This window comes from Peromyscus eremicus, chromosome 1 (genome assembly GCF_949786415.1).
Source record: "Peromyscus eremicus chromosome 1, PerEre_H2_v1, whole genome shotgun sequence".
Classification (NCBI taxonomy): domain Eukaryota; kingdom Metazoa; phylum Chordata; class Mammalia; order Rodentia; family Cricetidae; genus Peromyscus; species Peromyscus eremicus.
The window spans coordinates 140,305,211-140,332,752 of record NC_081416.1 but is presented as its reverse complement, the minus strand read 5'-3'; the positions used below and the strand labels follow the sequence as shown (position 1 = coordinate 140,332,752).

Below are 27,542 nucleotides of genomic sequence, written 5' to 3'. Positions count from 1 at the left end.
TTATTTGTTACACTGACAGAAAAAGTGAATACAAGCCCCCTAGGCTATAGCCTTTGCTCTGCTAGTCTTACTCAAGGTTTTATCCTCTACTTTCAGAATGTGTAAACCTCTAAGATGAAGGAGCCCTGGAAAGCCCAGCAGACCTCAGCTCTTGAGTCTGCCTTTTGTGGGTCCTGGCTTGATGCCTGTTCACCTTTTGTTAAAGTTGGTCTTTGGGATATGCGACTTTCGCACTCTGTCCCAGCATGTCCTTGTGTGGAGCGGGAGCTCTGCTCTCCGCGGCCCAGTTCTGCAGTGCTAATCTGTCTTGAATTTGATGGAGGAGCTAGTCTGGTTGTGGTTTAGAATGTCACGTTCCAGCTGCCATTTAGTCATGCAGTCATTCTCCAGGTGAGAAAAAGAGTGTCTTAGCTGGCCTTCGCTTTGTTTTCCTCACGCTAATTTTCCTCAGAAAGCATGCAAGAGGAGTGCCCTCCTATTGCTTTCTTATGAGTAAACCCGAGGCCTGAGTTGCTTTCTACTTCAAGGTATCTGTCACTCTGTCTCTGTGCTGCAAATCTTCCCTTCAGTTCACTTATGCTCTTGGGTCCAGTTCTTCACGGTCTCATTCAAAAGAAAACAAAACAAAAACCATAGGTGTTTATCAGGTCCGTCCCAGCAGGATGGCCTTTTCTCTCAGCAGGCTGTGTGCTCAGTGGTCTCTAAGACACCCAGCTCCCAGCGAGGGCTCATGCCGTCCCTCCCACTGTTAGCGACCGAAAAGGCACAAAGTAGTTGGTGGCTGTGAGACAGACACCAAAGTAGAGCCTGGACTTGTGCCCTGGCTGTGCAGATTAGCTCAGCAGCGCCACTGCTGCAGCGTGCATCCTGTGGGGGAATAAGTACGGATTCTTTCAAGCTAGCTGTCTTAAAGAATAGCCCTCATTTCAGTGCCCTGTGAAGCAGCATTCATTACCTGCTTTCTAAAAGCACAATCAGTCTTCGATGCACTTACACATATTTGATAAAAGGTAATGTGGGGTTTGGCTGATGACTGGCCCACTAAAGCAGCATGAAGTATTTGTGGCCAGGAGGAAAAGAAAGGCTTTGATTTTGAGAATTCAGGCTCAAGCACAGCACTCGGAGCCTTTTGAATTTTGCCACCATCTGAATGAAGCTTCTAGGGTTCTGGGCTGTGAACCAGACGGGAGGCAAGCGAACAAAGGATGAAAAGGTGGGAGGAGAGGGGAGGGAAAGACTCTTACACACTCAGAGCCGAATTAGGGAGGGGAAAGCTGGCTTTCTACTCTCAAAGAAATGGCCCTTTAGTCTCTAATGCTTGGGTTTATGCCAAGAAAATTTGCAGTTAGAAGAGAAATGTGCAACAACCCAGACTGCCTTCCCCAATACCTGCCAGAGAAGTGTTGGGCTTCGTGGAAGCCACCTATGCTGTGGACATGTGTGAAGTCGTTCCTGAAGAAGGACCATGGGTGTCCTGAGCTGTTCTCATAGTCTCTGCTTTGTTACCCTGGAAACAATGATAACAGGAAATGGTGAGACGTGCATAGAACTATCATAGAGCGGGTTACCTGCCAGCTTTGTTAGACTGCTGTGCCAGCCTACTTATGTATGAGTGTATTCAAGGACCTTACATAGCACGATTCCAACAACTGTTGTTGTACATTAAATTTAAATGGGTCCTGTTTAATATTTGTATCTGGGCATAAACTGTTAGTGTAAACACTTAATCTGTAGGTTGGAGAATAATCACTGACTTTTTTCCTTATATATTTGAAGTAGTCTACACCCAGCAAAATATATGCTATTTGAACATGTATTTATTTAACAAACGGGCTTGAACCCCCACTGCATGCCAGAGGTACCACAGTGACCTGGACTGACGACTTCATTAACAAGTTGAAGATTTTGACTTGTCAAAACAGTGCTGGCATAGACGTTCACTCACTCATCTGTATTGGACCACTGGCCTCCTGTGAATTCCCACAACACTGCCAGTCTTGTGTGGAGCACAGATTGGATTCCAAGTGCAGAACTAGAGTGGGGGTAATTACTCCATCAGTTTGGGTTAAAATGCTCGCCTAAATTAGTTCTGTAGTTTTCACACACTGTCAAGAGATACAGAACGAGATTAGAGGCTGTGGAGAAATCATCTTACATTTTTGTGAGATGAAACATGCTTGGTCTTGTAAAAGAAAAGACTGATATTTGGAACTATGGGGAAGCTCTCATAGCCTCTTAGCACTCATACCTTCTCCAGCACCAGGTGAAGCCTGTCTGCTGTTTGCAAACAGCAGTCAACAGGGGTTCTAGCTCGCTGACCCCCCTGAGCCCCACACAGAGCTTTAGAATAACACAGAAGCGTATGGTAAACGAGTTCTTTCTAGAATAAGCAGGCATTACCTCTTGACCATGTCTGAGCATCAGCTTCTGTTCTGGCTCACAGGGTACAGAGTTCCTGTTCTCGGGGAACCTGCAGTCTAGTGAAGGAGACACAGGTCTTCTCAGCCTTTCCCAGTGAAGCAGGAGGCTGATGGTGTCTCTGTCTCTCTCCATGTGTGTATGTCTGGGGTGAGGAGTGTTGTGCAAGCTCCCAACAGTGGCACTTGCCTGCTGTCTTTAGGATGCTACTAGGGGCTTCTTAAAAGACAGCGTCCTGAGTGCCTGAACAGCTAGCCATTTAGTAGAGGGAGGGCAAAGAAAGCCGCACAGGCAGACTTGAACCTCAGCAGGGCTATCCTTATCCCCGAGGCAGGAACGAGGGCCTGGTAGGTGGTCAGGACAATGACTCTGGCAGAACCTCGCCGCTGTGTTGGAAGGTAGTTTGGTTTCTACAAGATAGCAGACAAATTCTGTATTCAGCCTAGCCTGGCCCAAGCCTGTGGCAAGTGGTAAAACCTAATAATACAGGAAGTCAGGCAGAGGCACTATGCCAGGAGAGAACATTTTGGGACTGGTGTCCTGAGGTGGCATTAAGACTGGTGGTGGAGGGAGAACCCAGAGCTCCTTTAGGCTAGGAGTATGTGACAGATGACACAGAGGGCATTTTAGGATAGGGCCCAGATGCAGCAGGTGGAAGGCTTTTCCATGTGCCAATGCAGAGATAGGCATGGCTCTGGCTAGCTCAAAAGTGGTGCTGCTCACAGCATGTCCTCTTATCAGGCTCCGAAGGGCCAATGTCATGAAAAGACCATGACAGGAGGCCTCACTCTGGGAGCTAGGCAGGATTCCTGTAGGCAGCACAGTAGCAGAAGCCCACAGCATGCAGCTGTGTGGTCCACTTACCTCATCAGCTGAAACCATAGACTGGCTCATTAGACTTCCATGAACTGGAAATGTCTTTTCAGACGCTACTGCTACTGTTGTAAGATGCAGGAAATTCGCTTTGCTTTAATTGAATAATTATGAGTAATTTGATTAATGCAAGTGTGAAATGCCTTCTTACTTTGGTGTCTGTGGGGAATTAGTTCCAAGGTTCCACAGCCCGACCCTGAGGTTAAAAAATTCTGCAGGTGCTCAGGTCCCTTGTGAGAAATAGCACACATTTACATAGTGCATATATAGCTCCTGCTGAATACTTTAAATCATCTCTAGGTAACTTATAAGTCTTAATAAAGTGTAAGCATTATATAAATGGTTATGCTGTATTGATTAAGGAACAGTGGCAGAAAAGGACTATCCAAGTGTAGTTTTTTTCTGTATATTTTCAGTCCTGTCTTGGCTGTGGTTGGTTGACTGTGTGTGAATGGAGCCTGAGGGATACACCCACCCCCACCCACTCCCACCATTTCCACTGCAAGGCTGGTAACAGATTCACATCTGTAAGTAGTAGAATTCATTTACCTAATTCCTGGAGTAATGCCCACAGTGATGTGTCTCCTTGTGTGGATGAGAGGGGCCAAGGCATCTGTACAGACACCTGTTCCACCTGAGGGGAGGTGGATGGAGTATTGGGAGGACACCCTGCTTTGGGGCTTTGGGTGTCACCTCTTTTGGTGTCTTTGCTCCCAAGGCTCATGCAGTTTGCAGAATTGCAAGTTCAAGAGAAGGGCTGGCAGGCTTTCAGCTGTATCACCATGCTGCCTCTTCCTTCCCAAATAATAAGGTCCACCTATGTTTTCTGATGTATTGAAACCTCGGAGCTAGCTGAAGAGCAACAGACACTTGGAGCATTGCACAGCCAGTGAGATGCGTAGCAACTGCTATGCAATGAGGGGAGATCTCCCTGTAGTCAGCTGCACTTAATCCCAGAATATTGACCAACTGCTGAAGGCTGCAGCTTCGGTCCAAGGCTGGTCTGCACATGTGAGCATCACTGTTGTAGATATTACTGCTTCTGTAATAGCAAGGCACTATCACAAGTAGCATCCTTCCTTTAGGGAAATGTTATAGAATCTACTGCACAGCTTCTGGTGTATCAGATGTGGCATGGTCTCATGGTATTGCAGCATCAGTGTTCCATGAGTATCCATCTCTGGCAAAGTTGGGTGTCTCAGAAGCCGAGGTAGCTTCAGTTACTGCAAGGCTTCTGTGACCTTTGTCATCACACTTAAGGATCACAAATTCTAAGCAGTGTAAAAAATTGTGGGGCCTGGAGAGATGGCTTAGCAGTTTAGAACATGCACTGCTCTTATAGAAGACCCAAGTCCAGTTCTCAACACCCACATCAGGCTGTAACTCTTAACTCCAAGAGATCTGAAGCTCTCTTCTGGCATGGGAAGGTATCTGTACTCCTGAGTACACACCCACACAGACACATAATTAAAAATAAAATATACTTAAAAAAAATTCTTCCCCAGCAGAGTTCTGAAAGAGTGATGCCCATAGCACAACACCTGACATTTGTGTGTTAGCAAACACTTGTTGCTGGGCTGATCATGATGACCTTGATGTTAGATGATGGGACTTTCAAAATTAATTTTTCCTGGCTGTGAGTGTGGCTCTGGACAGAGCAGGTACTTAGTGTAATCAAAGCTTTAGACTCACTCCCTAGAACCAAATTGAAAGCAAATAAAACTAATTAAAAACTAAAAGCAAAAGATGTAGATCCAGACAAAAATACCTACATACACATTTGCTGGCTGGATAGGCACGTAGGGTCTCAGAGGCTGGACAATCCCTAGATTCTCTCATAGGCTAGATAGGCATGCTAGGGTCTCACAGAGGCCGGGCAGGTCCTCTAGGGTCTCACAGAGGCCAGGCAGGTGCTCTAGGTCTCACAGAGGCCGGGCAGGTCCTCTAGGGTCTCACAGAGACTGGGCAGATGCCCTGCCACTGAGCTCAATCTCTAGGGTGAAACACATTTTAAATGAGAAACTGGAAGTGGCCTTAGTGTGGTTTGGTGAGGCTGTCACAGACTGTGGATTGAACCAACAGACACTTATTTTCTCATAGTTCTGGAAACTTAAAGTCTGAGTTGAAAGTATCAGCTGCTTGCTGTCTTCTGAGACCTCTCTCTTGGCTATCTTCTCCCTGTAGACCCATGGCTACCCTCCCCACCCTCACCACATGTGCCTATATATCATACCTGCTTCTCATTATAAGGACAACAGTTCTGTTGGATTAGCCCTATCCTCATGACCTCATTTTAGCTTAATTAGTTCTCTAAAGGTACTGTCTCTAAACACAAGCACATTCTTTATTCTTGGAGGTTATGACTCCAACATAGGCATTCTGTGCAATAGAGAAGTACAGTTCAGCCTGTAACAGACTCTGAAGGTTTCTCCAGTTCTAAAATTCTTCCTCAGTTCCAGATGAAGTCAGACATCTGTGCCCTGGGCATGCCTGTTTCCCAAGGCATGCAGCTGGGGCAGAACATTACAGATGCAGTGATGAAGCCCGAGGGATGGAATAGCCTACTGTTTCCAAGCTGTGCATATTATATTTTTTCTTAGTGGGAATGAATAATAAACAGAGATGGGATATTTTAAGTCATACCTTCCTTGGATGCCAGAAATCATCCTGGCATTTTGCAGAGGCCACTCCCTTCCTGGCCATCTTGTATGCTGTATCTGCCACTGTTTGCTATGGAAAAGGCAGTCCACTGGTTTCGAGATAATTCACACAGCTTTAAAGAAACACTGGACACTGAAGCAGCGCCCCACTGCTATTTCGGTCAAGGAGAGAGACTTAGGGTAACTAAGAGACTTTAAGGAAAGCCTTTGTAAATGGCATTCCAACGACTGAAGGCAGAGCTCAGTGTCAGAACACCCTTAGCACCTGCGAGGCCAGAGGTTCCAGCCCCAGCATTGCAAAATGAATAAAAATTTAAGTATTTCGAAATCAGCTATTGTACTAGCATTGCCAGGTGAGTCCTCCTTACTGTACACAAGACACACTGGGTAACTGTAAGGTGTGACTTCTGAGTGGTTACCTCTATGGCTATATTGTGTGCAGGGAGATACGTTGTTGTGATAGAATACAAGTTACCTGGACTGATGCCAGCAGTGTCTATACCCTGTGATGTCTCAGCCTGCTTTTCCCGTGATATATGAGAGCAAAAGCAGCTCAATGGTTTATTGTTTTGTGACACTTGACAGAGAAAATCCAATAAACCTGACCAGAAGGCTGATTTAAAAAAAAGAAAGAAAGAAAAGGAGAAAAAAAAAAAAAGAAATTCCCTGGTTTCACTGGGCTTTTTAAAGTTTGTTTACTCCATTTTTCTCCTTTATTGTCTTGTCCCTTCCTATCCTTCTGACCTCTTGAAAGGAGCGAGGAATCGTTACATCCATCTAAATATCTCCTTACAGTGAACTGTCATGTCTTTCTGAGCAGAATCATAATGCAGTTGCTGAACTATGGCCCATACTTGGCTATTGAAATTCTTTCCAGCATAGGTTAATGAAGACTCTTTAAAGAACATCAGGGAAATGGGATTTCAGCATAAATTCCTGTTTTCAAAGAGGAATTGCATCTTTAAATTGCTATGGAGACGTAGAAAGGAGCTTATGTGTGCCAAGAAACCCCACTCATCCCTTTTCCTTAGCTGGTGCCTCCTTTGCTTTTATCTCAGTCTTTAATTTAGCATTAGAACTAACTAATCATTTCATCTCACTAATCACAACAAGTCTGCTAGTTAAAACAATTGGTTATTGTCCATTATAAAATAAGAGAGCACACATTAAGTACTGGAATATGGCATTCTGCAGAGACCCATAGCCAGAACCTATGATGGTTGCCCTACCGTGAGTGCAAGACAGATGGACAAGAGCCTTTAGACTTGAATGACCAGAGCCTGGGTTTCTCTAATGCAAGAGAGTTGCATTTCTCAAGCTGTTGGTCATTATCCCTTTGGGGATCAAATGACCCTTTCACAGGGGTCACCTAAGACCATTGGAAAACAGAGATATTGACATTAAGAATCATAACAGTAGCAAAGTTGCAATTATGAAGTAGCACCAAACATAATTTTATGGTTGAAGCATCACCATAACATGAGGAACTGTATTAAAGGGTCCCAGTATTAGAAAGGTTAAGAACCATGCTCTAATGTGTGTGTGTGCTATTATTTTAGGTCTCTGAATTCAATCCTTTGACGTTCACCAGCGTAATCGAGTGTGAGAAGCCAAACAATGACCTGAGTCGGTTTCGTGGCTGCATGTGAGTATCTTGTATTTTGAGAGTTTTTTTTTTTATTTTTCTTTTGTTAAAACACAGGCACACACAGAAACACAGATTCATAACATGCTCTTGGATATTCTTTGCCACATACATTGTTTTTTGGCTGATCTTGGAATTAGTTTGTAAGATCAGTGGGAACTTGTCAGAAGCACTGGATTATTAAGGAGTGACTGATTTTTCCCTCTGAGAGATTGCGGAGCATGACAAGGGACAAGAGGCTTATGGCTGTTATACATGGCCTCAGAACAATGGAAGTCAGAGGCCAGAGGCCAGGCAGAAAGAGCCTGGATAGAACGTATTCCATCTTGTTCATTCAGTCATTGAACACACTTTATTGAGTACTTGCTGTGTGCTGGTCCTAGCCAGTGCACTGACTATAAAGCAGTAAGTTATTGCCTTCATGTTTATTTCTTCTAATTAGGATAAAAGAGATTGGTGTGTGCAGTAGCTCAGCTGCCTCCTTTGTTCCTAAGCAGAAAGACCAAAGGTAGATAAATGGCTTATGAGTTGTGATACTTGGTGTAGCTGGGTCATTGGTACGTGGAACACAGGAGGTCACGATGCCATTCGGTCTGCTTTTATGTTTGTTTGGAAATGTTCGTGATAATAGCAAGATTGCTAGTGTAGGGAAAGCAATGAGTGAGAACAGCATGTGCATGGAATTGCTGAACTGCATGGTGGAGCTGTGAGAAATGGTTTCATGCAGAAGGAAGCAGGTGATAAAGATCAAAGGACACTAGGTTCAGGCTACCGTGGCATGCCAGTGGACCCTTTCTGTGAGAGCAGAACTCACAGACTTAGCTTCTTGAGCATCCATGTGATGGCACTTTCCAGTGCAGAGCAATTTCCCCTCATAAATGGACTCCTGAAAGTGGGCATTATCTCTAAGATTGCTGTGCAAGTCCCTGACTTGCTGATAGTATCCAGCACTACAGCCTATGCCCAACCCAGACACACAGGGGCACTGGAGTGTAGTAGCAAAAGCTTTACAGTAAAACATGAAGTGCATTTGTGACCTGGAGATGAAGCAGCTACTCGCTGGACTTGCCCTGATGATCAGAACTTGGAAGTCGTTAGATCACCTTTTTAAAAAACCAATGAGGTTAAACTCCTAAAGGGAAGTGTTAATGCTCAACTACCATGCACCCAGTCTGCTGTGGGTTTTCTGGTCTTCATTGACTTCTAGCTCATCTTCTTCTTCTTCTGGTCTGCTTAACCAGCTGCTAGTAGTTCTATGAATTCCCAGGCCAAGTCAGCTGCAAGAGCAGGTACCAGGTGGTTAAGGAGTCTTGACATGCAGTGATGCTAAAGGAGGTGAAGGCAATCTCTAGGGAACATGTTCTTTGTGCTTTCTTTCCATGGGGTAATTTCTTTTTTTTTTTTCCTTATGTGTTCTTGAATTTGGTTTGTATTTTATTGAGTATTTTTGCATCAATGTTCATGAGGGAAATTTATCTATAATTCTCTTTCTTTCTTGAGTCTTTGTGTGGGTTGGGTTTCAGGATGACTGTAGCCTCATAAAATGAATTTGGCAATGTTCCTTCTGTTTCTATTTTGTGGAATAATTTGAATATTGGTATTCATTCTTTTTTTTTTAAAGTCTGGTAGAATTTTAGCTAAACCCCTCTGGCCCAGGGCATTTTTTGGTTCTAAAAATTTAATGACTTTATTTAATGTTTTTATTTCCTTATATAAATTATCTGATTGTGATTTAACTTCGGTAAATGGTATCCATCAAGAAAATTGTCCATTTCTTTTAGATTTTATAGAGTATAAGTTTTTGAAGTAAGACCTAATTATTCTCTGACAATCCTCAGTGTCTGTTATTATGTCCTTCTTTTCATTTCTGATTTTTTTAACTTGGAAATTATCTCTCTGCCTTCCATGGGGTAATTTCATGTTGCCAACTTAATAAAGAACGAATAGAGGTTAGATCCTTTCCCAAAGGCTTTTGCCCTTTTGCCCTGTTCCCTTTGCCTCCTGCTGAGTCCCAAAGGAGGCATCGGAGTGATACAGTACTCACACACAGAGATACATTCATTGCCTGCTATAGGGCTAGGTTCATGTTAAAGAAGACTGAATCCTTCATCAGCTACTTTCCATCCCTTTCCTGAGTCCTTTCAGGAAATGAACTACCTTTCGAGTCCTCATAGCAGTGAAGTTGACAGGTTCCGGAGATCATACTTTCTAGATAACCTTGGGTCCCGGGTGTTGTGGGCATAATCTTAGGACAGCCCTCAGGTCATTGTGGGAAGCTCATTTAATGCAAAGAAGGTTTTCAGAATGGTTAGTGCCTGCTAAATATTGATGACTGTCATTCTGGCAACTGCTGTTAATATCATTACCACAGAGCAACAGGTGAGACGGGTCAGATCGGAGATGGACCCTAGGAGAGAGATTAGTTCACAAAGTGGCTAGAACTGTCTGTCTTTGTTGTGTGTCTCAGAAAGAACTATAGGTGACAGGAAGGTGGGTTTGAGATTTTCTGAGTTGGAGGGGATGGCACATGCGTCAAGCAGAATGACTGATTGATAGGAGAATATGGGTCAGCAATTGTGTTATCCCGTTCTTGGTTACTCTACTGTAATGAAATAACTGAGGCTGGGTGCTTATAAAGATGCTTATGTAACAGTTTTGAAGGCTGAAAGTACAACATGGTTCACACTCTGAGGAGGAACCCCAGCTACATGTCTCGATGGTGGATGGACTCTCGTGGGGCAAAATGGACCCCTCCACCAGTGCTCACTTTGGGTGGTTCTTTGGAGGTGGGCTGTAGGCAGCAGCATCCTAGAATTTTTCCTGCAACTCTGAGATACTACAGAGTGAGAAGCTCTACCCTAGCCAGTCAGACTGAAGCTGCTCTTGGGAATAGTAAAAGGGAGGGTATGGATGCAGGTAAGGGGATATCACCAGGTTGAGGGGTGTACCTTCCACAGGAGCAGGCCTGATGGTGCTGAATTCCTGATCCTTCCCCAGAGAAGGGAAGCCTGAGCCTATCTTGGTCCTAATCCTTGTATCAGTGGCTACCTCACAAAGTACATCAGCTACAGGACCGGTTCCTTGATCCGGGACTCAGGTGTTCCTGTTATCTTCCCAGGGAGGCCTCACTTCAGCATCTATGAGACTGAAGCTACTATCCAGGGAGCCATGGGTTACCTCCAATCCCATTGCCATACATACCTGCAGATTTTGCCCTTTTATGGACCAGCTAATCTAAACTCGGATCTATAGCCATTATCACTCAGAAAATGTATCTCAGGGTTTTAGCTCTCGAACCCTTGCCAGAGCTGGTAGTTGTAGGAACTTTATCCTGCATTTCTGAGCTCTGATCTAATTCTGTAGGTAGTGTGACTGCTCCTTCAGCCTCAGGTTGACTTGAGAAGCAAGTTAAAGAACCACATGGTTTAGAAGCCATTGTGTAGAGAGGGTGGTATTTGCCTCAGTGTGTGATTCCATTGATAGGAAATACAGGACCATCTGTAGTGACAGAATAGGAATCAGAGGTTATCAGAGCTCGGGGAAAGCAGTATAGCCTAGAGAGGGGAATGACTGGCCATGGTACAGGGCTTTTTTTGTGGGTGGAGGAAACATTTTTGAATTAGTTGCTGGTGATTTGACAGCTCTGAATATTAAAGACGGAGCTTTGTACTTTAAATGAATGGATGTTGCGGTACATGAAGTACTTTGCAAGTTAAGCATTAGAGGCTTCATAATTCAAGTGCACTTCACTGCACTGTGTTCTTTAAATCTGTCCCTACAGTTAAGCTCTAATGAGATCCTCGGAAGCTGAAAATATCAGCATTCTCCACCATTTTCAGCTATTTCCAATGTTCTCTCACTAGCGTAGGTCTAAGCCTTGCCTGTCCCTATGAACAGAGAGAAAGCTGGCTCTGGTAGCCTCTGTGTAGCTATGTCAGTCAACTTCACAGTATGTGGTTTTTATCTGTCTGTCTGTCTATCTATCTATCTATCTATCTATCTATCTATCTATCTATCTATCTATCATCTGTCTGTCTGTCCGTCCGTCTGTCCATCCGTCCGTCCATCCACCCACCCATGTATGTATGTATGTATGTATGTATGTATGTATCTATCTATCTATCTATCTATCTATCTATCTATCTGTCTGTCTGTCTGTCTGTCTGTCTGTCTGTCTGTCTGTCTGTGGGTCCCACAGAGCCCAAAATGTGTCAGATCCCTTGGAGCAGGAATTACAGGTAGTTTTGTGCAGCCTTGACATGTGCGCTGAGGAACAAACTCAGGTTCCCTAGAAAAGTAGTAAGCAGGCTTGACCACTGAACCACCTCCTCAGCCCCACATGTCTTTGAGACCATATTGTCACGTTTCCATAAAAGATAAAGACTGGGTGTCTGGTTAGTTGTCTGATATAAAATTCATTTCACATGTAAAGCCAGTTGCTTACTCCTCCATTCAAATCTTCCTCTATTTGCTTCTATATTTGGGTGCTTTGATGTTGGATGCATTTAAAATTGCTATATCTTCTTGTTACGTTGCTTTAAAAATATAATAGAGTTTTTGTTTGTTTTTTGTGTGTCTTGGGCAGTTTTTTGCCTCAAGCCTATTTGTCCCTGCAAGTGTAGCTAGCTACTCTGCTCTCTCAGTTACCATTCTTGCCCCCAAGTAAGCATCCACAGAGCTGTCCTGCCTGCATGTCATAGAGATGGATACAGTATCACAGCATCTGGGTGGCTGCTGGATGCCCCTGGGAAATGCAGCCTGCTTGCTAGGGTAGCCACCTCACCCTCATGGATGAGCAGTGCAGGGACTGTTGTTTCCTCATATCTTAGTTACTGTTCTATTACTGTAAGAGACAGCATGACCAAGGCAGCTTGTAAGAAATCATTTCACTGGGACTTGATTACAGTCTTAGAAGGTTGTCCATTTTCATCATGGTGGGGGAGTATGGTGGCATGCAGGCAGGCAGTCACTGGAGCAGTAGCTAAGAGCTCACATCCTGATCATGAGGAAGAAAGAGAGTGAGACCACATACTTCTTCCGACCAGGTCCTCTCTCCTAAACGTTCCTAAACAGTCCACCAACTGAGACTAAGCATTCAAATATATGAGCCTACAGGAGCCGTTCTCATTCAAACCACCACACCCCGCTATGAGATAGCGCAGCAGGGTCATTGCTAACTATTGAAATGTTTCAGTTCCTTATCCTCCCCCGGCTAGTGTTGAGAGTGAGATTTGTGTGAAACATGTCCAAGAGCTTCAGTGGCAATGAGCAAACTTTAAGGTGAACTGTAATCATATTAACTAGACTCATCAATGTTTGGGGTGCTTTCATTTACCTTAATGGGCATAATCATCCCTTCAGAAAATGGAACATTGGCACAAAGCAGTTTGGTAATTTTCACATGTATTTAAGTTAGACAAACAAAAACCTGAACAATGTACTATATCAAAGGAAAGTCTGCCTGTGGTTCAGCAATTAGAGACATTATCTATCATTTACCTGTCATTATATCCTTCTTGCCGGTGCCAGTCATTGTGCTTGTAGGTGCAGATGGAGTTCTCAGACTTATGGAAGTAAGAGTACAGATCTGCACAAGGATGGAGGGGCTTAGGAACCTGTAAGGCATCGTATAGATACTGGATCAAAGCAGTTGTGATTTATGGAAGTAAGAGTACAGTTATCTGCACAGGGATCTGTCAGGCATGGTATAGATACTGAATCAAAAGCAGTTGTGTTATCACTGTGACAAGGCCCATGAACTCAAGGGGAGGAGTAGCCACTAGGTAGAATTCTGTTTGATCAAGGGACAAAGTCAATCAGTGCTCCCTGACCAAGAAGGTGCAGGAAGTTGACTCCCTACCCTCTGTTGCTTCCATCTACTCCTCTGGCATAGATAGATAGTCCCTCCTAATAGATCCAACCAAAAGCCAATATTGGGGCAGCAGTCAGAATTTACCAAGTACTGAGGGGGACAACAGGGTACAAAATGTAATAAGACATGAGGATCCTGGCTTGGGGCCTAGAAGCTTAGCAGAGAGGATGTACATGGAGGCTGTAAAACTGAACCCACCCTGTAAAGGAGACCTCCTCTATGCTAAAACCAACATAAGGAGGGAAGGACATTTCTGTGGTGTGGTGCCCAGAGCAGAAAGCCTACAAAGGAAGTACATAGCCTGCAAAGCTTACTCCCAGAGGAGCACAGTGCTCATGCATACACATAGGTGTGTACATGTCCTGAGATGAGGATGACAAGGCCAGCAAGGCTGGCCTGTAGGCTCCTGCAGAGAAATTTGCAAAACCTGAATCAGGGCAGTGCTTTAGACATGGTGGAAAAAATGCTTTGAGTTACAAAATTTATAATATTTTGTAATAAGTTATAATATTGAGGTCTGATCACTGAGATGATACAAAAGCAAGACAGGAGTTCAAATCACACATTTGTGGACAGGTTGTTATAGAGCTACAGCAGGCCAGAATAGATTGAGGGCCCTGGTGTCTGAGTGCTACAGATTAGCTACCCTGGGGAAGCAGTTGACTTGAAGTCTATGCAAGCTGCTGCTCCTTGCACTGCAGGGCTCAGTGGGCATTACCTGAGCATCAAAGCCTTGTCCCACTGTGTCTGTGCAGCTGGATGGCTTTCTACCTCTATACCTGGCCTATGTCTGCATGTATGTGGTAGCCAGTACTCACCTTTCCTCATACACTACACTCAGATGAATGTTCCCAACAGCAAATGAGTTAGAGAGAGTTAGAGTTGGATAGAAGAAAGCTGAATCAGACATTTATCTGCTGAGCACTGCTGTTTCTCAGGGTCACTAGATCTTATCACTCAGCTCTTCATAAAGTTTTGCTTCCAGAGTTTTCATTTAGAAGAGCATATTTAGACAAGTCATGAAGCCCTAGGACTAGAACTAGAAGAGTGCATTCAAGTAGCCTAGACTAAACGTGAAAGGATGTGCTTGATTGCCAAGGACAAGTACCACAGAAGGACAGGATTGAAGACAGAGGTTTATCTGTTCAGTCTGGAGCCTGGAAGGCTGAGGCCAAGGTGTTGGTGGGTTGATATCTTTCAATCTTTCTCTGTTTGGCTTGTGGCTGGCCACCTTGTCTCCATGTCTTCCTGTTGCCATCCCTCTGTGTGTGTGTGTGTGTGTGTGTGTGTGTGTGTGTGTGTGTGTGTGTCCCCTAATCTCTTCTTAGGTCACCAGTCAGATTGTGTAGGAGACCGTCCTAATGACTTCATTTAACCTAATTTCTTTCTTAAAGACCCTGTCATATCTTGAGGTTCTGGAGATTGAGACTTCAACACATGGATTCTAGGGACCATGGTTGGGCTTATAACCAAGAAGCAGGTGCTGATGGCAACTTGGTGGGCTCTCCTTCTCTTGAGCATCTTTGTAACTGAGTCACATGCCTGTGTCTGTTCTACTATTGATGAGAGCACGCAGTCTCAGAAGTTCAGGGCAGCCCAGCAGCTACTGAGTACTGGGCCCACTGGGTGAATCTCTTCTCCAGTCTTCCTTCCACCTTTGATATGGGAGTGTGTCTGTGCTCCTACATCGGCTGCCTATTCATGCAGCTATGGTCCTTACATAGGCCGGTACAACCTCTGGGGATAAGTTCTCTTCCCAGTTAGTTTGATTTGAAGACATAAGTCTAGGAGTCAGGAGTATTGCTCACAAGTTGCACTTGCCTAGCATTTTGAAGACTCGGCTTTAATCCCCAGTACAACACACACAGAGATATACGCACAGAAAGTGAGAGAGAGAGAGACAGGCAGAGACAGAGAGAGTGAAGGACAGTCCTTAGATTCTCAGTACCATAGAAGTTATTATAGAAGTCTTCACTGTGAATACCATCGATATTTAAGTCCCTTATATAAAAAAATGACAATGTTTGCATATTAACTATAGTAACTCTAAGTGATATGACTTATAAAAACAGTTCAGTGTAAATAGTTGTATATTGTATTTTACAGGAGATAACAAGAAAAACAAATCTATCTGTTCACTACAGACACTTTGTCACCCCCAGTGTCACCCACCTATAAGCTGGCTGAATCTGCAGGTGCAAAGCTCACAGATGTGGAGGGCTGGAGGTAGTTGCATGTCATATCAAAGAAGGTTAAATCTGAAATACTGTTCTTGTTTTTGCTGAGTTCATCTTGTTCCTAGAAAGCATGACGGGTGATTATTCTTCACAGCTGCCCAGAGAAGTCTTTTCCATGTCCACCTGTCCCTAGAGAAACAGCCACATGAGAGATGCAGCATGGGAATTCTCTCCCTGGGACAGTAATGGGGCAGGGCTTCATATGTAGCTGCCCAATCTCTTGGTGTTTAGCTTCAGTCTTGAGCCTCTGTGTTGGGTTTGCTGGTGTGAGCCGTCAGCACAGGGATGATTGGATAGTCCCTTGAGTGTCCCTTTCTACAAGCTCTGCAGAAAAACTGGCACTGTGGTGATTTATGTTAATTACCATAAATTTAAATGCAGTGAGCATTTTAGTCTTGATTTTGTTTAGAGTCTCTTCTTCAATGGAAAATGTATTTATGTCTGCAGCTCACGTGTGTCTCTCTGTAAGAGCACTGCCAAGCAGAAGCATTTGGAGTGAGGGTAGGGACAAGGATGCCTGTGGTGGGTATGGGAAGGTGGCAGGTGGCCTATATATTGGGCTTCTGGGTCTGTCCCAGCATAGTGCTAGTGTAAATTCAGTTGGCCAGCACTGGTCATTGGGCCAAGAGGACACGTTTTAAAGTAAATGGCTTAAACTTGGACATTACTTCTGGATCAATACAGCACTGAAACAATTTGTACCACTCATAGGTTTAAACACACCTAAAATTGAACATGTTAATATCTTAATAACTTTATAAAAATAGATGTAAAATGACACCAAAATTAGGGTTGAAGAGGTGGCTCAGTGGATAAGAGAACTTGCAAACATGAGGACCTGAGTTCAAATCTCTAGTACCCATGGAAAAATTAGGTGTGACCACACGTAGCTATGACACTAGTGCTGGAGGCAGAAGCTGAGAACAGAAATAGTATGAGAGCTGCATTTGCTGAAAGATAAGCTCTAGGTTCAGTGACAGACCCTGTCTCAAGGAAATAAGACTGAGTGGTAGAGCAGGATACCTGATGTCCTCCTCTGGCCTCTGTGTTGGTACCTATATACACATGTTGGCGTACACGCATACATCACAAGCACAGACACAGACACACATGGATGCATACACAATGTTGTCAAAATTCATGCCATCCTTTCTCAAGGCCTTTGTGTTTTGTGATAACACAAGGCACTGAACAGAGTTAACATTTCTGGCAGAGTAGATGTGAGAGCAATCACGCAGCAAGACTATCCTTATCAGCTTACCTCTGTGGTCAATCCCCAGTTAGTCCCATGCAAAGTAGATAAAAAGCAGCATACTGGGGCTTCTTCTGTGTGCCCAGTTGCTAATCGAGCAGCTTCCTCTCAGCTGCTGTGGAGACCCACAAGGACAAGAACCCATGCTGGAGCCTTCTGGACCCTTCCCTGTCGAGCAGCCATGTTTCCCTGGGTCCTTCTGGAAGTGCTTGTGCAGCCATGTGACATGCAATGATCCATGTTCCTCCACAGCATCCACAGCAATGGGGAGAAGGCTGGACTGCATAAGGAAAACCTGCTGCTTCGAGGGTGCACCATCAGGAACACAGAAGCGGTGGCTGGCATTGTCATCTACGCAGGTAGGCACAGGCTAAACCTTACACTGTGTACCACCACACTGTGCTGGATGCTCCCCAACATTTCTTCCTAACTTCTACCCGATCCCGAGAGTTGTCTATACCCACTGTAGAAAATTGGGAAATCTAGGAAAACAGAAAAGTGTAAAAACAGGAATTGTTAAAGTAGTACCTCAACCCAATAGAGTTTTTGGTGTTTTTTTATTTTTTATTTTTTAATTTTTATTTTTATTTTTTTAGCATATTTCTTTCCATTCATTTCACAGTTGTTATAATGGCCTATTCATTCTGCATCCTATATTGACCAAAGTTCTTAGAGAGCTGTAATCCAGCACAATTGCTTGGTGGGATCCAGTCATTGACCCCTGTCTTTAAGAGACTGGTACTCCATACCCCTCCATCCTCCTCTCCAGGACATGAAACCAAAGCCCTGCTGAACAATAGTGGGCCCCGCTACAAACGCAGCCAGCTTGAGAGGCAGATGAACTGTGATGTCCTCTGGTGTGTCCTTCTCCTCGTTTGTATGTCTCTATTTTCAGCGGTTGGTAAGTCTCCTAAGATGAGTCCCCAGTGAAGTAGACTGCTGAAAAGTCTACAGGCAACCTGGGGGAGGCTATCTTGACTCCACTAGACCTAGCACCTTAAAGGTCAAATGCATCATTTTCACTGACTTGGATTCCAGGAGTGTCTGCATCAGTATCAGTGTGGCCACATTGAAGTGAAGGAGCTTGGCAGAGTAATGCTCCTTTCCAAGTGAAAGACTGCTTGGATGGGAGGATGAATCCATCAGAGCAGAAGTAATGAATCCAGTGATGAGTCAGCAATAGTGATGAACCAAGCTAACAACAGCCGAGGCACACATATAACAATGTGGCTGTACAAAAAGAGGAAACAACTATTTGCCTTCTAAAAAGGGGTCAAAAAGTTTACATAAGCCTTGCAAGAATGTGTTTTGAGGCTCCATCACTTGACTTCCACCTTGTCCCCGCTCAGCTGTCAGCATGTACCAGACAGGTATAACATGGTCTTGAAACATGATCTCAGGAGATTAAAGACAGAGCCACAAGGAACACCAAAAGGTTTCTGCAACCAGATAGGTGTGGGACTTAGTTCAGGAAGAAACATACAAAACCCTTGACTTCTTAGAATCTGTTACCCTAGAAAGCTCCATCTCCAAGAAGGAACCGTGTTGGCAGTATTGAGGTCCTACTGCTTTTTTACCAAGCAGCTCATGACTCTGTTTTTTTTTGTGGCACCCAAATGGTGAAATCCTTCTCCCAACACACAGGCAGTTTCTATATCATGACCAGTGTGGTGCCCTTTAGCATCATCAACAGGAAACCTTGAGGTGTGGTTGGTGGCTTGCTAAGTTGTTCAGGATGGCCTAGAATATTTGATCCTCCTACCATAGCTTCCCAAGTGATGTGATTACAGGTGTGTGGTACCACACACTGTTGCTGGAGAATTTCTCTCCAGCTCCCGCCACCAAGTCCCACCAGTCCCAGAGCCCATTTATAAAATAAACATACAGACTCTTATATTATTTAAACTGCTTGGCCATTAGCTCAGGCCTGTTATTGTCTAGCTCTTACTCTTATATTTAGCCCATTTCTATTAATCTTTACTTTGCCACATGGCTCATGGCTTACTGGTACCTTACATCTTCCTTGTCCTGATGGCGGCTGGCAGTGTCTCCCTCTCCGCCTTCCATTTCCCAGAATTCTTTTCCTTGTCCCGCCTATACTTCCTGCCTAGCCAATGGCCAATCAGTGATTTATTTACTGACCAATCAGCAACACACTTGACATACAGACCATCCCACAGCACTTCCCCTTTTCTTTTCTTAAAAAGGAAGGTTTTAATTTTAACATAGTAAAATTACATATAACAAAACAATTATCAAGCAAGAATTACAGTTACAATATTAAAGAAGAGATCCTATCTATCTTCTATTTGTAAGTTTAAGGTTTTATATCTAACTTATCTTTTATTATAACTAAGGAAAATTGTAAGTATCTAGTCTTTAATCATATCAAAGACCTCAGAAGGATATAACATTGCCTGAGAAATGGGAGAAGGATGCAAGCAACTTTTGGGAGTCTTGCAGGGTAGATAGAGACAGCTGAGCCTGGACAGTCATGCAAAGTTTTCTTGTAAAGTTGGGGCATCTGTCTTTAGCCCACAGGCCTAGAGTCTCTTATTCATTTTTTTCTGTGTCTTGTAGAATGTCTGTCAGTTTTCTCTGCAAAGCAGGAACCTGAAGGACCATTTTGTCAAGCAAAGTTCAGTGGTCACCTTTCTATGGGTCCTGCATGTCCAGTTGATCAAGCAGTCCAGGCAAGAACAGTTTCTTGCCCAAATGGCTATTTTTGTCAAGGTGAAGATAAACTCCATATGGAGTGTCTTCGATGCCCATCCTCCTCTCTGAAGTAAATCTGTGCTGTCAGGAGCAGACATGTCTCATTGTCCAAAAAGTCTAAACTTTTAAAACATTTTAAATGCCATATTCTGTAGGTCTTTGAAGTGTTTGAAGACTACCTATCTATCTGAAATATATCTATGTATACCTAGAAGATTTAACTAACATGGCTACAAATATTATCATAGATGACTAACTATTAATCTTTTTTTAATTATCCATTATAATTTTAAATGAGTTACATAAACATAATACCTCAAACAAGAATAGAAATATATATACAGTATAACAAAATTAAGTTTAAATTTGTATCAATAAACTAAATCTATAGCAATGTAAAACATTTTAAACAAGTTGTTACTCTTTAAAAGTAGGTTCATTAATCTACCTTTTTATCCTATCATATTTAAACTATCCCCCTTTTTGTTTTAGAAAGAGATTGTATTTATAATCAACCTGATTTAAATAAAAATATTGTTTTTTCTCTGTCCCATATCAGAGGGCTCTTCTGATTTGGGACATAAGAATCTCTTAACCATTTTTTTTTTTTTTTTGAGCAATATGTCTGGGTTTAGAGGGGGAGTGAGCCAATTCCATCTCTAAAGCCAGCTTGGTATATTTGGGAATTTGGGCATAGCTTCTCTTATTACTTCCTGCTGGAGGGGGGGCGCTGTATCTTCTGGAGACAGAAAGAAAATTTTAGGATCATGGAGTAGTCCGTGAGGCTGTATATCTGAGCCAGTTGACTTGAAACCATTCTGGATGTTGAATCATCTGGGCCATGGTGTCATTGGAGACCTTTCAGGGGGTCTTGGCTGGTCAAACCTGATGTATCTTAATCTGGAACAAATCCATAGTCTCTGGCTTTCTGTGGAAACAAGAGCAGAGACTCTTTTCCAAAGCAACATATCCTTATATCCAAATTTTGAAGTCAAGGTATCTTTAAAATATACATTTTGGCATAATTCAACAGCTTTTACAATCAAATGTTTTTCTGCAGTTACGAATATCAAAGAGAACATAATCCAGATTCTCTGTGTGGTAGTCATCTTTACGTGGCTTATTTTTTTATATTAGCTTGAGCCTATTATTTTTAAACTGCAGCCTTCTAAGCCTGAAACGGCGCAGTGGCTGCTGGCTCCGCCCATTTCAGCTTCCCAACATGGCGGCGGTCCGCTTTCCGCCAGCTCTGGGAGCCATAACTCTCAGAAATAGTGGGTCTACATTTTTACCAAAGTAGCGTGTAGCCCAGAAACCTCTTTTTTTGTTTTGTACTAGCAAAGGCTAAATTCATCATATAGTTTAATGTATTACTTGCAGAGGCCTCATTTCCATCATATTGCAGGTCGAGAGCGCACGCTAGGAACCCGCCAGTAGCTCAAACCGGCAGCTGCCGCTTATTTGAGAGAGACAATTAGGAAGCTGTTTTAGGTCCGTTTTAGAATCTTTTTTCTAAGTTTTTAGGTGGAAACTCTTGCCCCACGTTGGGCGCCATTTGTTGCTGGAGAATTTCTCTCCAGCTCCCGCCACCAAATCCCACCAGTCCCAGAGCCCATTTATAAAATAAACATACAGACTCTTATATTATTTAAACTGCTTGGCCATTAGCTCAGGCCTGTTATTGTCTAGCTCTTACTCTTATATTTAGCCCATTTCTATTAATCTTTACTTTGCCACATGGCTCATGGCTTACTGGTACCTTCCATCTTCCTTGTCCTGATGGCGGCTGGCAGTGTCTCCCTCTCTGCCTTCCATTTCCCAGAATTCTTTTCCTTGTCCCGCCTATACTTCCTGCCTAGCCAATGGCCAATCAGTGATTTATTTACTGACCAATCAGCAACACACTTGACATACAGACCATCCCACAGCAACACACAGTTTAAGACACTCTCAATGTGAGCAAAACATGAACCGTGCACTCCTCCCAGCCTATGTACCCGCGGGTCCAAGAATACTATGCGCTATGCTTTCTCCTATGGCAAAGAAAGCTGGTAAACCAAACATGCCATGTACAGTGACAGCCTTAAATTTGTCTTAATTTTCCCAAGCAGCACTTTCTTTCCTGTCAGATGAATGATGCCTCTCTTTGAACACGCACAGGACATGGATTGTGGGTACGGCGCTATCAAGAGAAAAAAGCACTGTTTGATGTTCCTGAGTCTGATGGCAGCTCCCTATCCCCAGCCACAGCTGCAGTTTACTCATTTCTGACAATGATAATAGTTCTGCAGGTAACAGTACTAAGTATTATGTGGTAATTACTTTCCTTTCCTCGCGGGAACTCAAAAGTCTTGATAAGAATTTCCTGTAGACTTTGCATCTTGAAGAATCACAAACACATGTTGCCTTTTATTCTCTATTTGTAGGTTATTTCTTTGGTGATTTTCAAGTTGATGCTCTCCTTTGCTTTTCTTAAAGTGATGCTTGAGCATTGAGTTTTTGCTAATGTTTCCTTGTTTTATTATTGGTATTATTATCATTATCATTATTATTAGCCTGTGATGGAAGAAAGGGCCTCACACATGCTAGGGAAAGTGTCTAACCATTGGACTATACCCTTAGTTCTGTTTACTGTTTTAAAAAAGGAATTTTATCTGGGAGTAATTTTTAGATTTACAGAAAATTTTCAGACACCAATGGAGAACATCCACATGTATCCCTCACCAGTGTCACAGACACAAGTGTGTTATATTGATGTTGTACTCCATAAAAACTAGGAAACCAACGTGAACACTTTGCTATGAGCCAAACCCCAAGCTACTTCATTCATAGCATCTCTGCAGATGAGACTCTCTTCCAGGATTGATCACGATGCTGCTGCATGTATCAGCATTGGTTTTCAGTAGCAGTAGTGTGCATTCATGCACCTCCCTGTCTGCAACTGAGAGGCAGCACCTAGGAAGGTCTGTTAAAGAGTAAGGATAACCCCAGAGCTCTAAGGGGCAGTGAGGGTCACTGCTAACTCCTCTGAGAACACAGTAACCAGAGGATATGTCGAGCCTTGCCTGAGAAATCCCTGCCTCTTATCACAAGTGCTTCCTACAGTGGGAAAACGGTCTCATTTAACATTCCAGAGTAGTCTTTTTTGTAAATGCAAATTTTGTTCTAGCCTTGAGTTAGGATAATATTTGATGTCTTATTAGCATAATTAATTTACCAAGAGACCCCAGTTAGTCATAATATAATATTCTGGGCTCATAAATGTTAGTTCAGTGCTGTGATTCTACAAATAAACATTCATCTCCAGAAGGTTGGTCTTGCTTGAATGATCAAACCATAACTGGGTATTTTTCTCAAGCCATCTTCCCTTTGCTCTCTATTGCACGAGATCACAAAAATTGTCCTGCAACATAAAACCAGCCACTGAAACAACTGTTTTCATTTCATGGCTGCCCCCTAGACTGGACACACCCCTGGGTGATAGACAGCTCCTGTCACCAGGGCCCAGGGGAAACCTGAGGGAGAGTGCTGCTATGGTTAGAGGTCACTTTGCTCATGAGTACTCTGAATGTGCCTGTTTTCTTCTCTTCTCTCTTCCTTTCCTAGCCCCTCTCAAGCACAACTTAGTCTCCAGGCCGTCGTTGTCCTTCCAGACATAGGAGTGGATTTCCGCTCTGCGATTGCACCAACCTAGGCTATTCTAGTTTATGCTCTTTGCCAGTTCTCTAATCCTTTTCCAATAGTGACTTTAAGCCAACCTATTTAAGCTCTTAAAGGTACAGTACAGCTCCTGCTTCCTTGGTCATTTGTCTTTTGATTTGAGTCGATTGGATTAACTCCACTGCTCCCTGATTCTCCTAGTCATTCATTCTGTGTGCCTTTGTCTTCTAGGTTTTGATCCCGATTTCCTTATATGTTTCCATTGAAATTGTTAAGGTGTGCCAAGTATACTTCATTAACCAAGATATAGAACTGTATGATGAAGAGACAGATTCGCAGCTGCAGTGCCGAGCTCTGAACATCACGGAAGACTTAGGGCAGATACAATACATCTTCTCAGACAAGACTGGCACTTTAACTGAGAATAAGATGGTTTTTCGAAGATGCACTGTATCTGGCGTAGAATATTCTCATGATGCCAATGGTGAGTGTGAGGACAGAGGCCTCCAGTCTAGGCTGGATAAGAAAGCTGCTCTCTCTGATGCTGCATGGGCAGGAAGGAGGAGAAACCATCCACAAGTTACAGGACTTGCTGGCTTTCAAGGAAGGATAAATCCTTGGCGATCACTTGGGAGCCTGGTGCTATTTATAGAGTGAGCTGACATTGCCCTGCTCGATGCTGTGTCTGGAATGATACACATCTGTTTTGGCTCATTTTTCTGTCAGGCAAGCGCAGCAGCCAGGCAGAGCACCCTTGAAGTGCTAGTTTCTGCAGTGGCTTTACTTTGTCCCACAGAGGGACAGAGAGATTTTTCTGTGGTCACTCAGCTATCTTCCAGCTATCAGCTGAGAATTCTCAGATGGGCATTATGTACTTTGCGCTGCATTCTTAGCCTTGGAACACAATGTCCGTTGCAGCCTGAGAGAAATGAGTCTCTTCACTTCTGGTTACTCAGGCAGCCCCGCCTCTTGTCTCTCCTTTCCTTATCCTTTGCTGCCTCCTTCTTTGCTAAAGGAAGGCTCAGGGAAAGCCGTCAGCTTTCTAAGCCCCTTGACCAGAGAAAAAACATGATAAGGCTACTTGCAAGACAGCCATATTTCTAGAGTAATAGCAGCGTTAAAGCTCCCTTGCTTTGTAAACAGAATTCTCTTCTTTCAGATAAGAATAACAAAGAAACACACACTGCCAAAGAGAATGAAGGGTGAAAGGGGGAGTCAGTGAATGACCACATCTGTAGCTGCTGAGCTATCTCTCCAGCACCTAAGAATTACCTTGTTGGCCAGTGTCTTCTTCTGCATACAGTATAACAGAAGGCTTAGGAATCTGCCTGCTCTTTAACATTTTATTTGCACCCCCAAATAAAGCGCTACTGGTGTTTTCCATGCCTTTACCCATCTGCCCTATCTATTTTCCTAATCCCATTCCCCTGTCCGTACCTCACACTCTAACCCTCTTGCCTACCCATCCCCTTCCCAACTGCTCAGCTTTGTGACTGGAGTCTTCTCCCAGTCATTGTATTTACAGTAGCTTGAAAGCTGGAACTCAGTTTCAGATAGACAAGAGCAGGTTTGAGATCTCTTGCACAGCAGTGCCTTGAATCGATGCTGATGTTTCCTCTTGGTGAGGTGATGGATATATTAATTAGCTTCATGTGCATGTATAGTACATGTTATACAAATATGAGAACAAAACATCTATACCCTGTAGATACGTACAGTTCTGATTTGTCAGTCAAAGATAATATTAATAGCACAATTAACAAAATAAAGTTGGGATCATAGACTCCATAGGAAAGAATCATAGAAGTCACCTCCAGAGGACACAGTAAAGCATTTGAGGAATGAAACAATCTTTATGTATCTTCATGACATGAAGTGCAGAAGTGCCAGCACTGGATACATATCATCTTCAGTTGGTTCAGCCCATGGGTTGACACTCACTGTGAATACAAATCTGAACAGTGGACCCCAACTCAACATGCCAGAGCCCGCCACAGAGACTACGGGCATATTCTTCTCTCGCTTCATGGCCTGATAACCTATAGCTAGCTGGCTGCAGGCCTAGGTCTGGGCTTCTCTGAGGCTTCTAAAGTCACAAACAGCCTCAGTCCACAGTACAACAGCAGTGACTCCTGCCTGGCTCCACAGCCTCAGAGGGAAGGAGGAGGCCTGAGGGTTACAGATTGTCCCTCTCCAACCTGGAGCCAACTCAATACACAGTGCCAGAAAGTGGGCACAATTACATGCCCAGATTTTGCTTTTCCCTGCCATCCAGCTCGCACATTGGGACTTACGTCACCAGAAAACAGATGGGATATTGGCCTCCTGCTGTGGAGAAGTACTTAGCCTGATGACAGTGGGCAGGTGACTTCTTCCTTATCCCTGTTTTTCTCATCGCTGAAGGAAGGCCTGATGATTAATAGAAAAGAATTGCTCATATGGCTGACTGTAGGGGACCCGCCCCCACCTTTTTCCTCAGGGATAAGAGATTTAGATAGAAATATAGAGGGGAGAGAGACAGATAGAAACACAGAATAGTCTTGGGAGGGCCTGGATCCTAATCCACCAGCTCCTTCTGATTCTTCTAAAGGGCTTTTTAAAGGAATGGCAAGGGGTGGAGAAAAAGACCTCCCATTAGTACAGCCAAGTGCAGACCCTTCCAAACACCTGGTAAACATGTTCATAGTCAATCCATCCCCTTTATGCAGCCCTGCTGGGTAAAGCAAGCTCAGATCTCACTAGGAAACCTCTCTGGGCTCCCACAGCTGACTAATCCCATGGGCACACTCTTTTTTGGGCATGTCTCAGAAGTCCACTGATATTAGGCTGCCCTAATGCTTCTGCCGAGTGCTGTGGCAGCACTTGAACTTCTGGTTAAATACTTGGTTTGAAGGAGTAATCCTGAAGAGGTTCCTTGTTGCTCACCCATGACTCAGACTGGCAAACCTGGGAAGATTTGTTGAGAGCCACTGGCAAGAAACCATGGTGTGAGCTCCTCTTCATGCCATTTTTTCAAGCACCCATGTGGATGTGGGGTTCCTAACTTGGCAGTGGCTCCCAGTGACTGAAGCTTAGGACCGTAGTCAAGATCCTTGTGGACAGAGCCTTATTGGCTGCGTCCAGTCCTAGCTACATGTAGCCATCTGTGCAGTCTCAAGAGAGTGCACCTTGCTGATCAGTAGCACTTCACAGTCCAGTGGTACATACATGTAGAGAGCTCCCTCACCCACATGGCCATGTGCAAGACATCTACAGTGGTGCATAGCCTCCATTTCACATAGAGAATGCCCTGGCCACCCCAGGGCAGGGAATCTTTCAGGAACCCTGTTGTGTTGGCAGGCCTGCAGTCTGCCCTGCCTTTTACCAGACCAAAACATATCTAAGCTATACTGGAAGCGAAGACCGGTTGGGAGTCCAAGTCTGGTTGAGTATGGCAGTGTAGCCACTGTGCCAGGCTTTGGAACCCCTTGGACCTGGGTGCCACCTTCATCTCCCTTCTCCTGTGTTGTAGAACCTTAATAAGTTCCTTAAATTTTCTGACATGGGACTTGGTATTCTTACCTGTGAAAGATTCTGACTGTCATTAAACACTACAATAAAGCCAAAAAGTTCCACTGTCTTCGGGTGTGCCCACTCAGTAAGTTCGTGGAGAGTGCAGGTAAGTAGGGATGTGGTAGGAACTTTCTAAAGCCCCTCATCAGTGAAACAATCACTAAGTACATACCTTACCATTAGAGAGTGAGGATGAGGTGTCCCCTGGGACAGAGGATTGTAGAACCTCCAACACCCTGAATTGATGAAGTCTGCCCCCATGATGTCTTACACTGTGTTCCTGTCCCCATAGCCCAGCGACTGGCCAGGTACCAAGAGGTGGACTCAGAAGAGGAGGAAGTGGTGCCCAAGGTGGGCACAGTAACCCACCGTGGCAGCACTGGGAGCCATCAGAGCATCCGAATGAATCACAAGAGCCAAAGTATCAAATCCCACCGACGCTCGGGCAGTCGGGTTGAGGCCAAGAGAGCCAGCATGCGGTCTAAGCACACTGCCTTCAGCAGCCCCATCGTGAGTGTGTGGCCCTCCTGGAGGGATGGCAGCCTTTCATCCTGCGTTTTTCCCACTGTCCATTGTCTCTGATAATCAAAATTCTTTCTTTTTAATCACACAAATAAGCTCGGGCTTGGCTGTGCTCCACGAGCAGAAGCTCTCTGGC

General features: G+C 44.0%; 1 protein-coding gene across 2 annotated transcripts in view; it reads left to right on the top strand.

Moving 5' to 3' along the window:
* Atp10a (ATPase phospholipid transporting 10A (putative)) overlaps positions 1-27,542 on the top strand; it is a 184,875-nt gene that overhangs the window by 120,997 nt on the left and 36,336 nt on the right. For both annotated transcript variants that reach the window (XM_059273636.1, XM_059273628.1), the window contains exons 4-9: positions 7,511-7,596; positions 17,210-17,316; positions 17,727-17,858; positions 21,833-21,963; positions 23,564-23,816; positions 27,177-27,394. In XM_059273636.1, coding sequence (XP_059129619.1) covers positions 7,511-7,596; positions 17,210-17,316; positions 17,727-17,858; positions 21,833-21,963; positions 23,564-23,816; positions 27,177-27,394 — 927 coding nt within the window. The remainder of the gene's footprint in view (positions 1-7,510; positions 7,597-17,209; positions 17,317-17,726; positions 17,859-21,832; positions 21,964-23,563; positions 23,817-27,176; positions 27,395-27,542) is intronic.